The sequence below is a fragment of the Capsicum annuum genome, chromosome 10 (genome assembly GCF_002878395.1).
Source record: "Capsicum annuum cultivar UCD-10X-F1 chromosome 10, UCD10Xv1.1, whole genome shotgun sequence".
Lineage (NCBI taxonomy): Eukaryota > Viridiplantae > Streptophyta > Magnoliopsida > Solanales > Solanaceae > Capsicum > Capsicum annuum.
In genome coordinates this window covers 20,590,527-20,611,041 of record NC_061120.1, presented here as the reverse complement: position 1 = coordinate 20,611,041, position 20,515 = coordinate 20,590,527, and the positions used below count along the sequence as shown (strand labels likewise).

The window sequence follows — 20,515 nt, the reverse complement described above, 5'->3', positions numbered from 1 at the left end:
CTGTATAGAATATGTTTATGGATAAGATATGTATAGAAACTATATAGAATATGTATAGAAACTGTATAAAACAAGCCAACACATTGAAATGGCTAGAAAATGAAATTTGAATTCCATGGTCATTTTTGTGAAATTTATTTGAGATGAGCGGCCATTTGTGTCTTCATCCCAATATTGTATTCTAAATGCGAAATGACTAGCTAATTAAGAGGCGGATTCAGGATTTAAAATTTGTGGGTTCTCTATGTTAGATAAAAATAAAGTTATATAGTAACTAAGGAAATTTGAACCCACAATCAATAGATCTATAAAACTTTCACAAATCCCTCTACCCCACTAAATCAACAATACACTTTCTTTATAGGTTCCCAATTTATAATTGCTATATATTTACTAGATTTTTCTATATAACTATTAAATTCGCACGAAATTACTGATTCGCGTAAAATCACATCTTGGCTCCTAGATTCGCCCTGCTAATGAACGTAAATGGAAATAAAAAATAAGAACAATAAATTATAAAGCATAAGTAAAAGAGATTAAGTATATCTTATTCGATTGTCGCCGGGGGAACTGTCAGGCGGTGTCACCTGGAAATCAAGAGCTTTGTGCTTCTATTACAACTCTGACTACAATATAGTGAGAATAGTTTAAATTGCCAGCGAAAGAAAGGAGTATATTTATATTCTAAGTCTTAAGTTAAGCCATGCATGTTTCAAGCTCCTTGTAATGATAATAATCTGCATGTTTGAGATGTTACAATGTACGTGGTTGAGAGATTGTTAAGAGTGATATCAGGATCTTCAGAAACAATTACTAAAGAAGCTTATGTTAATTGGTCACGGTTGCACTTTAGATTATGTTATTCCGAAGCTAGGCCAACTTGCATCATCACACCGAATCTTGAAGGGATAGATGTTGATAACCAGGATGTGATCAAGTGTTGTGGACGATATTATTTGTGCTGAGCTGGATCGGATGAGACTCCGACTTCCATGTGTTGCCTTTTTATACATCTAGGTGTCAAACCGTATTTTGACCCATCCAATAAACACAAAATCGATAGTTTATGAATGAAAATTTGAAAAACTCTCTCTCTATATATTTATTTTTAAACATCAAATTCAATATCTCAAATTTAACACTGAAATAATGAACCAATTTGGTAAACGGACACATTTGAAATAATATCCAAATATTATTTTCCTACAAGTTTTTCTAAAATATTTTTAAAACAAAAACATCAAATTTATTAATGTAATACTATTTCATAATTATAGAGGAAAAACAGCATTGATGATTGAACCCCCGGAAAATTAGCAGCTTGAGCCTAAATAAAGCAACGAAATAATTTCTAGAACGTTTGACTTTCATTTCTCTCTTTTGGAAAAAAAAGAGAAAAAAAATTGAAGCTTGTCCATGGGGATTTTTCTACAATTTTCAGAGGCTTAAGAAAATAATATATTTTTGTTACTAATTTTTTGAATTTCATTGGGAAAAGAACTTTTTTTTGTTTCATTTTTTGATTTTGAAAAATTTGAATGTTCTTAATCATCTTGATCATCCTCCTACATTGTTTGCATTCTTTCTATTTTTCAGCAAAATCTTGGTTTATATTTTTCAAAACCAAGAAGGTTGAGTTTTATTATATTAGAATTTGTTACTTTTACTGGTTGCAAATGCAATCTGGGGAATTTTCTATTGTGGCTCCTCCTAACCTTTCCCCTTGGAACCTCTCTACATTTGAGGTACACTTTCTTTTCTGGGTTTGTTTCTTTTCCTCCTTGTTGTTTACCACATTAAAAAGTTTGAAAATTTTCTGCATTTGTATTATGAAATTGTGCATATGGTATTACAATCTCATTTAAAAGCTTAAATCATTAGTTAGAGTAAACTTTGAATTAATTACTTAATTATGTCTTCAACACGCCTTCTTTAGGGGATCAGGGGTGTTTCTTTTTTCTTAGATCAAGGATCTTGAGATTTTTGTTCTTTGATAATGGGTGACGATGAGGCTAGCTTGTACCCAAAGGCTTCTATATGCTGTGATATCATGTTGGATTGTCATCATCACCTCGTTTAAAATTTTAAAATGCTAGAGACCATACTTTTAATTACTCCCTCCGTTTCATAATAAATGAATTGTTGGACTTTAACGTACAGATTAAGAAAAAGAATCAAAGACATAAATTTAACATAATTTTTCATTTTTATCCTTGTTCAAAGTACAAAATCATATTTATTTATTCCTTTTCAGTTGATGGGCCCCTTGGTTGTCAAATCCTCAAGCGTAAATTTGGAAAAAAAACTCAATGATTCACTTATTTTGAAACACCAAAAATACTTCAATACTTCATTTATTATAAAACGGAGGAAGTATTTAATTGTGTCTGCAGTCAAAAAAACTCCACGCGACCTTGATATAGGTCATAGGACAATTTCAATAAGAGTAGTTTGTTAAATAACAAAATGTTATAATTGTATAATCACCTTATCTAAAAACTAAAATCATAAGACGATATACTTTTTAATTATTTAATTATATCTTCAACATATCTTTTACATGCGGACTTGACTAGTTTTCTTAGGCCAATCACCCTGAATTTTTTCCGTTGTTGATAATGAGGGACTACGAGTCTATCTTGTACTCAAGATCTCTGTTATTATGTTATCATGTTGAATTGAGTCATCATTGTTGGGTAAATGCGGAATAACAATAAAAGTATTTGTGATAAAATGATAGGGAAAGAAATGAAAAATAATGACACCAAGAATTTTACGTGAACACCCTTTTAAATAAGAAAAATATCACGGACCAAGAGGAGCAACTGATATTACTATAGTAAATTTTTTTTACATTATAGTCACAAATATAATACTCAAAAGTGATTACTATACACTCAAAAGAAATAACCTTCTTTTCACTTATACCTCACTAAAATGTCGCTCACTCTAATTTTTTCTTCACGGACTATCTTTTAATCAAAATCTGTGGAATACCTCACTGCTCTCTATATTATTTTTCTCTCTATATTGGCGTGTTCAACCAATGAGCTGATGAACTCCTTTTATAGGCAAAAAACTACCTCTATTGATGTCACCAATGATATCACTGAGAGTAAAATTTCAAAGTGTTATTTAATGCCCCAAATATCAAGCCTTCATTTTCAACTTTGTAGGCAATGAACTTTGAATAATTGTTATCTCATGGAAGATTTTCAAAGTATTATTTATGGGATTGGACCCCACAAATCTCCCTCTCCAGTCCCATGCACCTGAAGGAGATATCTTCATCTTCTCAGAGAAAGCTCATGCCGACAAGTTCTTTGCATAATTCGAACTTGTCCTTTGACAATACCTTTGTCAGTATATCTATAGGATTTTCAGTCATGTGGATCTTCTTGGCGTGAAACAATTCGTTCTCCACTTATTCACGAATTTAATGGTACTTCACATCAATGTGTTTTGTTCTTACATAGTACATGGAGTTCTTCTTCAAATCTATTGCACTTTGACTATCACAATAGGCGACATACTCCATTTGCTCCAATCGAAGTTCTTAAAGAAATAACTTAAGCCATATCATTTCTTTTCCAGTTTCAGTGGCCGCAATATACTCCGCTTCAGTTGTAGACAGTGCGATACACTTCTGCAACTTTGACTGGCATGATATACCTCCCCTAAAAATATAAACAAAAAATCATTAGTGAATTTTTTGTTATCAAGGTCACCTGTCATATCAGCATCTATATAGTCTTTCAAGATTGGATCAGATCCCCCAAAACACAAGCAATTAGCTAAGGTTCCTTTTAGGTACCTTAGTATCCATTTGACTGCTTCCTAGTGCTTCTTTCCCAAATTTTCAAGAAATCTGCTGACAACACCAACCGCGTGAGCAATATTGAATTTGGTACACACCATTGCATACATTAAACTTTCAAAAATAAAGGAATATGAAACTTTAGCGATGCTCTCTTTTTCCTCCTTCGTTGTAGGCCATGTTTTCTTACTCAACTTCATATGACCAATAAGGGGTGTTTTAATAACTTTAGCATTCTTTATGTTGAAGTGATCCAATACACGTTTAATGTACTTATCCTATGACAAGTAAAGCTTCCTTTCATCTTTGAGACGAGTAGTCCTCAAGCCCAAAATCTGCTTAGCATGACCCAAGTCCTTCATAGCAAAAGACTTGCATAATATTTTCTTCAACTAGTCAATTCTAAAAATATTCTTTTCCACAATCAAAATATCATCCATATATAGAAAGAGGATGATAAAATAAAAACTTTGTGCAAGTACAAAATGATCTGAAGAAGTCTTCTTGTAGCCTTTCTCTCCCATGGCGAATTCAAACTTCTTATACCACTATCTGAGAGCTTGCTTCAAGCCATAAAGATTTTTCTTAAGTTTGTAAACATAATTTTCTTTACCTTTTACCTTGAAGCTCTCAGGTTGTTCCATATAAACCTCTCTTTGAGGTCACCATGAAGAGAAACTGTCTTCACATTCACCTTCTCAATCTCTCAATCAAGACTATCAGCCAAACCAAGAACTGTACGAATAGAGGTCATTTGACGATAGGAGAAAATATTTCGCCAAGGTGAATACTTTTTATTTGATCAATTCCTTTGGCAATCAATCTAGCTTTGTATTTGGGCTTCAAGTTGTGTTCTTTAAATTTTATTTTGAACACTCACTTATTCTTTAAAGCTCTCATGCCCCTAGACAATTTCACCAACTCATAAGTATGTTTTTCATGCAGAGATTTCATCTTATCTTCCATGACTTTAATTCATTGATCCTTATGATCATCTTCCGTGGCCTTGCCATAACATTCAGGTTTCCCCCCTGTTAGTGAGTCACACATACTCATTATGAGAATAATGATAAGAAGGAATACATTGTCTTGTAGATCTTCTATGTGGAGAATTTGACTTATCCACAACTTCTTGAACTGGAGCATCATCAACAACAATATCATTATCATTATCAACATCAACATGCTGATTTGGAGCATGATTTTAGGTGTCACCATGATTATCAATCCCACTAACATCATGCTCACTTATATGAGAAATTTGATCAAGATTAACTACACCATAAGAACTTGAAGATTCTAGCTTCTCTGCTTTGTCAATATCTTCAATGTTTTGATCTTTCATGAAGACAATGTCACGACTTCTTACAAGCTTTTTCTCAACTGGATCATACAACCTATAACTAAACTTATCAAGACCATAATCAATGATGATGCACTGCCTTGTCTTGACATCTAACTTTGGCCTCTCATCTTTGGACACATGTACAAAGACTTTGCAACCAAATACTCTTAAATAATCATATGAAACATCTTTTCCATACCAAACTTTATTTGATATATCACTTTGCAAAGCAATAGAAGAATATAGGTTAATAACATGTGTAGCGGTTAATAAAGCCTCACCCCAAAAGAAGTTTGACAACTATGTTTCAGAAAGCAAACATCTGATTTTTTCCATCAAGGTTTTGTTTATCCTTTCCGCAAAATCATTAAGCCGAGGAGTTTTGGGAGGAGTCTTCTGGTGTCTGATACCATTTTGCTTGCAGTATTTGTCAAATGGTCCACAATATTCACCATCATTATTAGTATACATTGCAACTTCTTCCCTGTTTCTCTTTCAACTGAAGCTTGAAACTGCTTAAAGACACCCAACACTTGGTCTTTAGTCTGCAAGACATAGAACTAAATTTTTCTTGAGCAATCATCAATAAAAGTAGCAAAGTAAAGTGTAACACCTAAAGTCCTTATCTTCACTGGACCATATAAATCTGAATACACCAACTCAAACGACTCTGTCTTTCTTAAGGGAGGATGTGACTTGAAAGAAACTCTATTTTCTTCCAGCCTAGAAGTACTCACATTTTTCTAATTTAGCACTTTCAAAATACGATAGTAATTTCTTTTTGGCCAGAATATTAAGTCTTTTCTCACTAATGTGGCTAAGCCTCTTAAGCCATAATGTTGAAGGGCTAGTGTTTTCAACAGCATTCACCATATTAGCACAAGCAGAATTCGTAGTCTAGTATAGACCACGACACTTGTCACCACGAGCCACAACCAAATGACCCTTAATGAGTTTCTATTTTTCACCACCATTGGTACTAACATATCCCTCATTATCCAGCACGTCAACAGAAATCAAGTGCAAACGAACATTAGGTGCATGCTTTATATTGTTTAAAACTAGTTTAGATCCCGTACTAGTTTCTAAACAAATTGTATTAATACCAACCACTTTAGAAACTGTCTCATTGCTTATACTCAAGGTTTAAAAGTTACCTGGAGTATAAGATGAGGAAAAATCCTTCCTTGATGTCACGTGAGATGTGGCACCAGAATCTACAATCCAGCTTGACTCATCACAAGCAATATTTATTAGATTTGCATCAAGAATAGTAACAAGATCTTCAATGGTGATGGTGGCTATGGAATTTTCATTATCGTCTTCTTTCTTTTCCTCCTCGTCTCTGTTCTCATTCTTTAACTTTTGATAAAATTTCTTTGTGTGCCCTTTTAACCTACAATGATAGCACTCAATATCTTTAAATTTGCTTCTATAGTATTCTCTATTTTGAGAACCATGATTCTTGCTTCTTCCCCTAACGCCAGTCACTAAGACATCGGACGAAGAGAAATCTTAAAACTTTCATCTTATATCTTTATTAAGGATGCTGCTCTTGGCGAAATCCATAGAGATCACGCTATCGAGAGAAGAATTTGATAATGAAGTTCTAAATGTTTCTCACGAGTCTGGTAGGAATCAAATAGAAGTAAACCTTGAATTTCTTAATCAAACTTAATGCCCATAGAAAAAAACTGGTTCATGATTCCTTGAAAATTATTCAGGTGATCTGTCATCGGAGAACCATCATGATATTTTAATCCCAACATTTGTTTTATTAAGAACATCTTATCATTTTTAGTTTTTCGAGCATACAAACTTTCAAGATTCTCCCATAGGGATCGAGCATATCTCCCCGAAAAATGGTTCAACACATTATCGTCAACTCACTGCCTAATAAAATTACAAATTTGTCTATGCAACAGATTCCACTCTTCATCAATTTTGTTTTCAGGTTTTATATTGACAAAGATTGGTTCATAAAAATTCTTGACATAGAGCAAATCTTTCAATTTCCACTTCCAAATGACATAATTAATGCCATTCAAAGTAACCATTTTACTTGTATTGACTTCCATCATTTATAAAAAAATATAGATATTGCAAACTATGGGCTCTGATACCAGTTTGTTGGGTTAACGCGGAATAACAACAAAAGTAATTGTGAAAAAAGTGATAGGAAAAAAAATGAAAAATAATGACACTAAGAATTTTACGTAGAAACCCTTTTAAATAAGGAAAAAACCACGGACCAGGAAGAGTAACTGATATTATTATAGTAAGGAATTTATACTATAGTCACAAGTAAAATACTCAAAAGTGACTACTACACATTCAAAAGAAATAACCATTTATTGACTCTCACCTTACTAAAATATCACTCACTCTAATTTTTCCTTCAACACTATTTTTTATCGAAATCTGTGAAATGTCTCACTGTTTCTATATTATTTTTCTCTTCGTTTTGGTATGTTCAACGAATGAGCTGATGAGCTCCTTTTATAGGCAAAAAATTGCCTCTATTGATGTCACCAATGACATCACTGAAAGTAAAATTTCAAAGTATTATTTAATGCCCCAACTATCAAGCCTTCATCTTCAACTTTGCAGGCAATAAACTTTGAATAATTGTTAGCTCATGGAAGATTTTCAAAGCATCACTTATGGGGCTAGACCTCACAATCACTTATCTAAAAGTTTAAGTTACTAGAGAAAACACACTTTTAATTACTGAATTATGTTTGAACTCAAAAAACTCCATGCGACCGTAATGTAGGACACCTTCGATAAGAATAGTTTATTAACGACCACAAGCATATTCTTATGTCACAAAACCATTGAAGTACACTCTGTAAGATCTAATGAGTTTTTAGAAATTTCTTTTAACTTGAGATAGAGTTGTTCATACTGTATTTGGACATATTGATGATCTTCCTGTCATAGCATACGTTAAAGGGATTGAAACGCTCAAAAAGTTACATATTCCGGCATTAATAGTACATCACTGACAGTAACTTGTGTATTGCCAGGAAGATGACATTCATGAAACCGAAAAAACATCCTCCATAACAGTATCGACAAATTCTAATGTAACTGCAACCAAAGGCTCCAGAGTTCACAATTCATGTGGGGTAGCAGATAACTTCGTTATAATGACAGCGCTCAGGAGCAAGACCCTCTCCTTGAGAGATCTGCTCGACTTATCGCCTTGTTTTGCTTCCGCATCTGTAAATGAGGTATTTTTCTGTCACTACTGATGCTATTTGCGGAGGTCACAAATAACTTCTGCAATAAAACCTTCGCAAATAGAGGTTCTTTTGTGTGTTCATACAAGAACAATGGCATGTCCTTTTACCTCATCTTATATATTTTCCAACAGCTGCTGATATTGACCCTGAAGGATCTGCATAAAATGCATCCTTCCGTCAACCCGAATGTTCCATTATCAAGTATTGATGGAGCAGGAATGGATCAGGTTACCCATTTACTCATTGAGTTGTGTGCATTGTACATCAATTTTTTTTTCCCTATAGCAGCACAACTTACTGTGTTCACCAAATTGTCATGTATATATCAGGCACTACAATGCTTTTGTGATACTCTGAAATCAATCGGGGTAATATGGACACATGATGATGAATTCATAAAGAAATTGGATGAGGAATACAGTAATCTCCACAATGACTCAAGGCGTTATGGTACATCGTAATGCTATGTACATACTAAATGGCAAAAATTACTCCTTGTTAACTCACCTCTTTGCTCTAGTAGATTGTTGAGTTGTGTGATTGTTTCAGTTGATAGATTGAGTTGGTAGATATGACATTTTTTATTTACTGTTCAGGATTGGTATTGCTTGATGAGATGATTAAGCTAGCCACTGAAAGGGTGTTCGACGACATGATGGACGAGGATGACGAAACGAGAGATGAAAGTCCTTCACCCGACCCATTTGGGAGGACTCTGTCAGTGTCTCATTCGAGCAACGAGTCCTCCCTCTCAAGCCCTCCACCTACTCCAACTTCAGTCCTCTCCCCAGTAGTTAGTGCTTCACAGAAAAGTGAACTCAATGCCCAAGAAACTGAGAAGCTAAATCCTACTATTGATGTAAAACGCCTCTATTTTGACTTGCTCCCTTATGCAATAGCTCAAGATCCAAATTATGTTGTTCAACTAGCAAACAACTTTAGTGAACAAAAATCAGAAATACAAGGAAACCTTGGTTCTGAAGTGAAAGAAGGGGATGATTGTGAATTTGGCCAAGATTTTGAAATGTTGGACTCACCAGATATTCCACTAACTGATATGGACAATGTATCAGAAAACGAAGGGACTTGTCGGACTGGCTCTCCAAATAATGAGCTAGTGTCAAGTTGTGTTTCGTTAGATGTGCTTTTACCTCCACCTACACTCCCTGAGTTGATATCAAATGTAGAAGAACAGGCAGCAGCTCCATCAGCACCATTTACATTATCTTCAAAAGCCATAAAGTCACCATCTTTGACATCAAAAAACACAGTAACACCTCCGCCCCCACCCCCACCCATGACATTACGAAACACATTAAGAAACACAGTAGTGCCGCCCCCTCCACCCCTACCAATGACATCAAGAAACATTGTAACACCTCCACCTCCAACCCCACCACCACCAATGGCATCAAGAAACAGTGTAACACTGCCTTCACCCCCCCCACCACCAATGCCATCAAGAAACATAGTAACACCTCCAACTCCACCCCCACCACCAACAATGACATCAAACTGTGTAACGCCTCCACCCCCACCACCAATGGCATCAAGAAACAGTGTAACACCTCCACCTCCACCCCCACCCCCGCTCTCACCAATGACATCAAGAAACGTAGTAACACCTTTGCCTCCATCCCCACCACCACCAGCAGATCCCATGATGGTGCCTGCACCACCTCCATTGCTACCTAAAACAACAACAAATATAACAACACTTCCACCTCCACCACCGCCACCTCCCATGACATCTAGAAATGTAATAGCAGCTCCACCTCCTCCACCACCTCCCATAGGATCAAAGGGTATGGCAACTCCACCCCCACCTCCACCGATGGCTTCAAATGGAGCAGTGCCAGCACCACCTCCACCCATGCCAAAGGGAAAAGGACCTGCAACTCCACAATCACTAGGGTTTATGGGTGTGTTACGAGTTAAGAGAGCAGCCACTAAATTGAAAAGGTCAACTCACATGGGTAATCTTTATCGACTTCTCAAGAGCCAAGTTGAAGGCTCTAGTTTAGATACTACATCACATCACAGAGTAGGAAAAGTTAGTGGCTCAGCAGGAGGGAAACAGGGAATGGCTGATGCATTAGCTGAGATGACGAAGAGGTAATCTTGTTAAAAATCCTCACCCATTATTTTTGAGATTTCACATTTCTCAGGAGTTTGAGTTATATTTTAGAATGTGCAATGTTTGTCTCAGGTCAGCATATTTCCACCAAATTGAAGAGGACGTTAAAAATCACGCCAAAAAAATCAAGGAGATACAAACAGCCATTACTTCTTTTAAAACATCAGATATGTCTGAGCTCACTAAGTTCTACAGATATGTAGAATCTTTCCTTGAGAAATTAACCGACGAATCTCAGGTTCATCTACGTCTACTTTATTCATATTGTTCCATTATTCTCATATCACAGTGTTGGCTTTAACCTTTCTTTCTGCAGGTGCTAGCAAGATTTGAAGATTTTCCCACCAAAAAGTTGGAAGAACTGAGGATGGCAGCAACATTATATTCGAAGTTAGACACAATAGCCACTACTTTGCGAAATTGGCCGATAGTCTTACCTGTTGGCGAACACCTTGTCAAAGCTGAGAGTTACTTTAACAAGGTAGAAATTACGAAATTCCTGAATCTATATATTCGCATTCCTCTGCTCAGCTCTGACAAATGGTTCTGTCACATAGATCAAAGTAGAAATAGACAAACTGGAACGGACAAAGGATGAAGAGTCCAAGAAATTTATAAGCTATAACATTCATTTTGATTTCAACATCCTTGTCCATATCAAGGAATTAATCGTAGATGTTTCCTCAAACTGCATGGAACTTGTCTTGAAGGTTAGTACAATGTAGTAATATGTAGTATGCATTAATTCTGGTGAAAATTGCCGGACCCTGATAACCTAGTGAACATGTTCCTTAAAAATAATACTTGAATGTTGTCAGGAGAGTAGAGAAGCAAAGACAAGAGAAAACGGAAGAGGTGGATCGAAAAATGATGGGCGAAAAAAGGGATCACGTAAACTGCTATGGAAGGCCTTCCAGTTCGCATTCAGAGTCTATAGTTTCGCTGGTGGGCAAGACGATCGTGCTGACAAGTTGACTAGGGAATTGGCTCAAGAAATCCAAACAGATCCTAACCAATAGAATACTCAGAAGGTGGATGGAGCTTTTGAACAATTGGTTTGACAATTGAACCCAATAATTTCGACATGGAATATAAATATATACTTAAAAAATCCAAATAAATAAATAAATAAATATTTTGAACCCATAATCTAAAAAGTACAAGGAAGTTCAGTGCTTAAAATATCAAAGGGTGAACCTATTAAGTTTAAATCTTGAATCTGCCTCTGGTTCCACCACTTCTTAATAGTAATGTCAATGATGCTGGTGATATGAAGGCATCGTGTAGATGCATTTTGAAAACATTGCCCAATCAACATTTTGAAGGATTTTCTGGCAAGGACCTTAAAGATGAAGTTTCAAGCTGCAACTATCATGCATATACTAGGAAAGAATTGATATGCGTGATATCAATTTTGTTTAGACTGCAGGCAGAATTGAGCTAAATCCTATATATTTCATCTTAGTAACTGATTAGTAGCAAGTTCGCAGCACGAGATTGTCTATTCTTTTATAATTCAAGACTTCGTATCTTCAGCATTTGCCTAAATTTTGCATTACAATCTTTGCTAGTTCTTTTGTAGTCAGAGGCAGAGCCAGGATTTCAACTAAGGGGGTTCAATATTCAAAGAAAACTTAATTGAAGGGGTTCAACACCTACTATAATCACATAAAAAATAAATGTAATCATGTATAAATAGTATATTTTTCTGTGGAGGGGTTCGTCCGAACCCACTAAAGAAGGTTGGCTCCGCCCTGCTTGTAGTCGTATTTTTTGCAATAAGTACGGAGACGAATATTATATCTCAATTTACTGTTCCTCAAATTATACTCATTGATATTTGCTGAGAGTCCTGAGTGATTACACCTTGATTTGGTGAACTGTGTTATCAATTTTTGCTACTTGATGCAACTCGAGTAGCCAATGTTGGCAAATTTAGTATAAAACGTTGTCTGCTCCTCTTCCACTTCTTCTTCTTTTCTGCTAAAAACCTGCTAGAAGAATTGGATTGACGTATGTGTAATAGTTACTGAAAGGGCATTGCTCCAATCAAACCAGGGCTATGCTGACTTTAGACAAATGTCTGAAGTTAAGGTTGGTATTTCAAGCTTCAAACTTATATGTCTGCAGTTGGGACCGCCTCGTTTAACTTCAGACCTAAATATCTGAAGTGCGATATACACAAGAATATGCCACCTTCTTACGTACAGTTAAAAATTTTAGATCCTTATTCAGTCTCACAGTTCGAAGTTAGTTCTGAAGCAGTAAAACTAAATACATTGTGACTTACGGATATTTGTCTTTAATAGTAATCCTCCACGCAGTCGTCCATGCACTTGCCCTAACCACCAATAGGTATTGTTGGATGGATGAGATCTCTCCTCCTTAACTAGTGGTCTAGAGTTTGAGTTATTTGAATGGAGAAACCCCTGGTAGGGAGTTGTTTTCCGAATGGGCTTTGAGCAGGGCAAATATTGACATAAGCTGAATCAATTCCAATCTGTCGAGATCTATGCTTCATGGTCAGTACCTAAGGATCCATGACTTGATCACCTTAGGAAAGCAAGGATGTGTTTGGATGATAGCTTGGCGTACGAGAGGAGCTATATCTGATGATACAATCCAAGAGCCCATTGAGCAACATCATGTTTGGATGATAGCTTGGAGCAAAGAAGGTACATCACTGAAGAGCTAAAGTATTGCCCAAATTGGTCGTTTTTCATCTAGGACAAGTTTTGGGTCTATTTGGCATTTAGGGCCAGTTCGTATTTTGTAATAAATAGCCCATGGCTATAAATAGCTAAGATTTTTTTTTTTTCTTTAATAGATGATTTTGGATGAAACTTACACTTTAGAGTGTGTCTAGATTTTTGGGAACTTTGTTGACTTTGTTTAGAACGTTAGTTGTGAGTGGATTAATTATTTTCTCGTCTTTGTAAGAGATAGGTGTTTGTGGTAATCGAAAGAAAGGACTTCGATTTAATGTATACTTTGGTTGTCCGACCTTTATCCTCTTTTGTCTATCTATTTATCTATTTTTCAATTCTATCTTTATTATCTTAATTGTTGCAGTTTGTTCATCTTCTCCGTATTTGTATCGTATCAAATATGGAGTAGGTTTGACATAATTCACTTTTTACAATACTTAGCATTTGGTGATTTACTTAACTGACAAAGACATAGAGGGTGGTCGCTATTAGCGATCTCGTGTCAAAATCCTTGGACATGATTTTAGGGATAAGGAATTTAAAAGACAAACCGTGAATAAATCTAAGCCATCTCAGGTAGGTGTTTGCCCTCTATTCAATCGGAGAATCTAGAGATATTTCATGGACCTATTCCAACTTAAGGTTAGCTAAAAGAAAAATAGATTAATTACATGAGTTCCAATCTGAAATTTGGAGGAATGATCCGTTTATTTAGTTACATGAGTTTCAAATTGAAATTCGGATGAATGCTCCATTTGTTTTGTTTTGTTTTATCTTTTCTTTTTTCAAAACATTATTACTAGTTTTGGGACTTTATGAAAGGAAACTATCTCGACTTCCAAGAGAAATTTTGTAACTCCCGAAAGCGGGTCCTGAGACGTCACACATTGCTCAAGACTACGAGTAGTCTCAACCTAACCCTGTAAGCCTTCTACTAAGTCTGGAACTCACATCAAAGCAATTTAAACAAGTAAGAATAGTGAAATACTGAATTATATGAATTGAGCTGAAATCAATTGAACATAATGTCTGAACAATTAATATTGGAAGTCTGATTATAGCTAGCAGTGCGACAAGCCTCTACTACTAAGAACTAAAGAGCCCTTGGGATAGACCCCTTAATTGACTCGAACTGAATTGAAAACAATTAATCAAATACTATGGAAGCTGGAAATCTGAATAAAGGGGCCCTCGAATCATGAGGACTCACCAACTGTCGGGATATAGATAGAGATGCCTGAAATCACTCACGCTGCTGAGATTGAGCACCTGCACCTACATTATTAAATAATGTAGCACATAGACATATATGTGAATCAGTACTTTGAGAATGTACTGAGCATACGGGGGGTGAATGCATAGGTAAAACAATATATCAATGTTTATCGAAAACCATAAAGGAATGCATGCTAGATGAAATGACTCATATTGGCTTGAACAACTGAAAGCTGAAAAATGATCAATCATAAATAACAAAAGCATACTGTATAAATATTGTGAACCATCACTCTTAGTTCTAAAATCTATACTTGTATTCTATCTTTAAAACTTTTCTATTATTCTTTACTTGTAGGAAATTCTTGTAAAAAGCTGTTCTGCAAGGATTACTCTTTTCTGTAGGGAGGTTCTTCTAACCGACATACACTATGTGAGCTATCATAGTGTCCAACATATTGTTCCCCTAAGAGGAAAACCTCACGTTGGGAGAGGTGTCATACTTTTGCCAGGGGTATAACCTAAGCTAAGTGATCATATCTGTAACTATCATCCATATAGAAATAGAACTAATTGTACTTATGTTGGCTCGTAGTTCTAGGAAAGTAGGATGTGCTAAACCCACACTTCCCGCTCGGTGCTAAATACTACTCCCTTTTATCTGTATGCTCATTCTGTAGGAAATCCACCTTAAATAACATAATGATTCATACTGAAAGCTACCTATGCATCTGAGAGTTTAAAACTAAAAATATGAGGTATAGGAGGATTCCATATCTTTAGCTAAAGATCAAAAGACCAAAATTTCTTGGATTATCAACATCAAAGCTAGGGCGAAATAATCCATATTTCAATCTCAAGGCAAATCATCATGAATCATAGTAAATAGCCAACATCATGGGGGTATTTGCACAATTCTAGTCATAATAATGAAATTCAATTCTCATTAAACGTAAAACAAGTCAAATGTATGGACATGTAAAAATAGAGATGCAACTTATCATTCAATTCTTTTGTAATAGCATAACTTTCAAATAATGATCATTGGGTATGAACCCTAAATTGAAAATTCATGTATATTCATGTAAATCCATGTAAAATACAATTAAAGCAAGTTTGGGGCACAAGGGTGGAAGGATTACCCTTGTTCATAAACCCCACATACCTTAATTGATGAACTAGATGAAGAAACTTAAATTTTGAGTTCTTATTTGTGCTCTTGAAGATTGATTCTTGAATATCTTGAATTGGAAATCTTGAATTTTGAACTATCTTGGAAAAGAATGGTGGAATTTGGGGATTCTTGAAGTTAAATGTTGAATCCTAGGGTTTTCTTTGAGAAGGATTTGATGAATAATGAGCATATTTTGCTCAATAATATGTTTAATCATCTGCTTTCACAATTTTGGGGGTGTAGGAAAAGACTAAGTTGCCCTTGGATTTTAAAATTCAGAACTGGAACGCTGATTAAGGCTTCATTGCGATGCGGTGAGTGGGTCATCGCGATACCCACTGCGACGTGGTGGAATCGCGATGACTCACTAGATTATGAAAATTGTCAATTTGAGCTTAACCGCGATGTGGTGCAATTACGATGAGCTATTGGAACTTGACATTTGCTGATTTGACCTCCACCGTGATGCGGTGGCCTCCTCACCGTGATACTCACCACGATACGGCCTAATTGCGGTGAACTACTGTTTTGTCAATCCAAATGTGATCCACCCCCGTTTGAAAAATTCAAAACTTACCCGAGACATGCTACTTACACCCCTGAATATAATACAACCCAAAATTCATTGTCTCGGAGCCCGAAAAGTTGACTTAAAAATCTTTGAAGTCGAAAGAGAGTCAAAATGAATAAGTTAAACTAGTATGGCTGAACCACTTGGCGAGGTATGAAACTAGTAAAGTTAAACTTTGATAAAATTGTGGACGCTGAAAGAATGGGCTAACTTTTGTAAACAAAATGAAATTAAATAATATATTTTTTTTATTATCTGAAACATTAAAATGTTTTAGAAAATTGATTATGTCTGACTTGACTATGTGTCGATGAATATTCTACTACATTCAACTTTAATGTAACAAAACAAATTGATAACTGAAATATTGCTAAGTAGTTGGGAATGATGAGAACTCATTCAAGCTGATAGCATAGCCCGCAAAATAGTTTGTATGGCCATCTTCATATCTAAAATGGGGGGCTACATCGTCCAATGATGTAGTGCGATAAAGAGACATCAGTGCTTTCAATGTACTGACATATAGAGCAATAAAGTAAAACAATACTAATATATGGAAATAATAACGCTAAAAATTTGAGACATAGATAACATAATCATAAACAGGCCTAAATAAATGAAAATAAAGATGGATAACTTGAATGCTAAAACCTAAAGCAATGAAGATAAAAACTTTCTTAAAACTATTTCCTTAAAGTAAAGCTGAAACTAAAAACAGATTAACTAAAATCTAAAAAAGACTTTACAATAATTCTTTATAAAACTATCTTTAAAATTGTGGCCTCCACTAGTTATATCAACAGCAACAACAACTACATTGCCTACTAAATTATGTGAGCATCATTGAGTACAATGTCTTATCCACATTACCTTGTCGGGGTAAATGAAAAATAATTTGGGGATCTTAAATGTCACAACCCAAATATAAAGTATGGTATATGTAGTTTTGATAATGAGCAACTAACTGCAAGGGGCTAGGTCCCAAGATGTTCACAGTACTATGCAGCTGGCATGCGTGACTGTATAGTTTTGTCCTCTTGTGTAACAAACTTGCAGGTGCTGCTTGTACTGTATAGGACGCCTGGTCCAATGAGATTTCAAACCTAATCATCACTCATCTATAAAAGAAAAAAGATGTTTCTTCATCAAATGATTTTTCACAATTACAAAGTGTGAAAAGAGGAAGCAAAAACCCTATTTCAACACTGCTTAAATTCTTAGCTGGTTATTTGTGCCTGAATAGAAATTGTTATTGAGTGAGTTTTGATTTTTAAATGAATTAATGGTGTTATAAGGGAAATGAACTTTTCTCTTTGAGTAGAGAATGCTTAGGTAGAGTTGCCTAAGTTTGAAACTGATAAGATTTAATCAGTGTAGATGGTCCTTGAGAGAGCTGTCTAGATGAGCTTGTAATACATATATTAAGAGCAAAAGGAACCTAGAGTTAGGTTCATTGAACACTGTAATTAATAGTTTGATTATATTGTATTTTGTGGTTCTTGTGAGAGAAAGATGTGGTTTTTCCCTTCTTTGATCAAGGGGGTTTCCATGTTAAAATCTTGTGTTCATACTCTTCCTGAACTGTCTTTTAGTTCCTGGTTATTTTCTATATTTTTCCACTGATTAACTTTGAGGGACCTGGCCCCTCACTATATGGTGCAACCCCCAGGTTTCAATAATTGGTATCAAAGTCAGTTCACTCTAAAAGGTTCACACCTAGAGTGTCTTGGTTAGCATGACTACTCCATCTAATCTAGAAGAAGGGCAATCTACCACTAGACCACCAAGATTCAATGGGCAATATTATGGGTGGTGGAAATCAGGATGTTTGACTTCATTATGCCTGAAGATAGTGAACCAATGGACATAATCCTTGATTTTCCTCACGTTCCTGTTAAAGAAGTCAAAGAAGAAAAAATAACTAGAATGGTTGTTAAAAGAAGGAGAGAATATGATGATGAACATAGAATGAAGATTTAGAAAAACTACAAGGTCAAAAATTAATAATCTGTTGTATAGGGCCTGATGAATATAACAGGATCTCTGCTTGTGAAAATGCTAAAAAGATCAAGGATTTCTTAAGTACTGATTATGAAGGAACTAATGATATGAAGGATTATAAGCTAGACATACTGACTACTCAGTATGAAACCTTCACCATGAAATAAGAAGAAACCATCCTAGAAATGCATACAAGATTCACTTCTATCACTAATGAGCTTCACTACTTAGGAGAAGTGATTCTATTCTATAAGCAAGTGAGAAAAATTCTTGGAGTCTTTCCCAAATCCTAGGAAAGCAAAGTAGATGAAATAATTGATGCCAGAAACCTGAATACCATCACCATGAATGAACTAATTAAAAATTTAAAAACCCATGAGCTGAAGAAGAAACAAGGAATGAAGAAGAATGATGCAAAAAAAAATCTCTGGCATTAAAATCTTCCAAACTTGATTTAGTAGAAGCAGACACTGATGTTGCCTTTTTGGAAAATAAAATTGTCAAGGCTATGAAGAAGGGCGATCAGTTCTAAAGAAGAGGAAGCAACAACAAAGAAGGAAGCAATATTGAAGTATGTCACAAATGAGGGAGTCCTGAGAATTTTATCAAAGACTTCCCAATGCACAAATTTGATTATCATGAGTATCTCAAGACTGAAGGTGACAAAGAAAAGAATAGGGACCAGGTCATTGAAAAGTGAAGAACGAAAACCACAGCTGAGTATGTAGTAAAGCAAGCTCTGACAACATAGGGAGATTCTTCCAGTGAATCTGATAAAGATAAGAAGCCTGAAGATGTATCTATGTTAGCAGTGGAAGACATTCCAGTTATCTATGATTCCTCATTTGCATTTATGGCAAACACAGAAGATGAAGAAGAAAAATAGGTAACCCTTTATCATATTAAGGAGAATCTAGATAATTACTCTGCTAAGAAGATAAAGAGGCTTGCTAGTGTGTTAATAGACTCTGTGTGTGAACTAAATGATGAGAAAAATGCATTAGAGGAGAAATTAGAGAATCAAGAACACGAGTTGATTGCCTTAACTTTCCAAATCTCTGAAACTGAAGAGTTGTTCACAAAGATAAAATTTGAAAATCTAAGTTTGATGAGTAATATGAATAAAGTAAATGAGGTTGATAGAAAAGTGGAAAAACAAGCTTTATGGCTTTAAATTGATCTTAAAGAAAGACCAAGGGATTCTCAAAACACTTAATGTCTGCACTTCATAAGAATGAAGAGTAAGAGAGGGACCTGGTCTGCTTGAAAGAAGAATTGAACAAGTATCTTAAATGGACTGTATTCTTTCTAACTTAACTAGTCAGGTATTAATGATGGTAGGGGTTTGGGCTATCAAGAAGAATTCCAACCCGTTGAGTCTAAAGGAAACACTTTTCATTATGGTAGAAGCAAAGAGTATGAACTCCCGTGTACTCTTTATGAAAGAGATGGACATTTGAAAAAAAAATGTCAATGCTAGACGAAGGCTAAATTGAGGAGTACTAAATACATTCAGCAGGAGAATACACTTTCTAAGGGCTTCAAGTCACTAAAAAAGGTAAAGAGAAAGCTATCACTACCTAGAAGGGCTAAGAAAAATTTGGTCATACCACTATCCTCCTTTTGGGAACTCAAACCTAAGTGGGATCCCAAAACCAACTTGTGATCATGATTTTAGGCATTAGGTAGGGGATTGTATTTAGGATTATCTCATTGATTGAAAGGATTCAAAGCTTAATGTTTAACGGTTTTACTGTGTTCTCTTTCTCAAGACACTTCAAGATGGAGGTGTCTCATTTTAAAATAGATGATTTCAAGGGACTTGGTCCCTAGAAAATTCATCTCAGAGAAAGAAGATTCACTAGCATGAATAACATATGAATCAATATGACTCCTAAAATTGGCTATATTTAGGAAGCAGGTATCGTGATAAAGTTGGTGCATGTTAATCTAACTCAGTATCATACCTTTGCAGGTATACATCCAAGGGGCCAACTTTAGAAGGAAACAATTGAAGAAAATACAAGTTAAAAATTCACTTAAAAAGAAGAGGGACTTGGTACTATCTCTCAGGTGAGTATCAAAATAATGTGCCTTAAATTTTTATAGAAGTTCTATTTAAAAAGGCCATATGTCAAATCTTATATAAACAAAAGCTATCAACTTAGTTCAGATATGAAGAGTCACAATCATTGTCACCAGACACATCTATTCAAAAAAGTATCTCTTAAATGCCAAATAATTATTTCTTTAATTATAAATTCATCCCTCTTATTTTATTCCCTTCTAAACTAAT

At 35.2% G+C, this 20,515-nt stretch overlaps 1 protein-coding gene across 2 annotated transcripts; it reads left to right on the top strand.

The window, feature by feature from the left end:
* The first annotated feature begins 1,042 nt into the window (after window positions 1-1,042).
* On the top strand, window positions 1,043-12,399 carry LOC107852104 (formin-like protein 12). 2 transcript variants are annotated; one of them, XM_047398554.1, is made up of 9 exons: window positions 1,043-1,748; window positions 8,195-8,401; window positions 8,545-8,640; window positions 8,743-8,863; window positions 9,010-10,528; window positions 10,623-10,788; window positions 10,867-11,031; window positions 11,108-11,260; window positions 11,369-12,399. In XM_047398554.1, exons 1-9 carry the CDS (start codon window positions 1,542-1,544, stop codon window positions 11,567-11,569), a joined length of 2,835 nt encoding a protein of 944 aa, XP_047254510.1. In that variant the 5' UTR covers window positions 1,043-1,541; the 3' UTR covers window positions 11,570-12,399. The 2 variants fall into 2 exon arrangements, with proteins under 2 accessions (XP_047254510.1, XP_047254511.1); XM_047398555.1 differs by lacking the exon at window positions 1,043-1,748 and adding an exon at window positions 7,790-8,016.
* The last annotated feature ends 8,116 nt before the right edge of the window (window positions 12,400-20,515 follow it).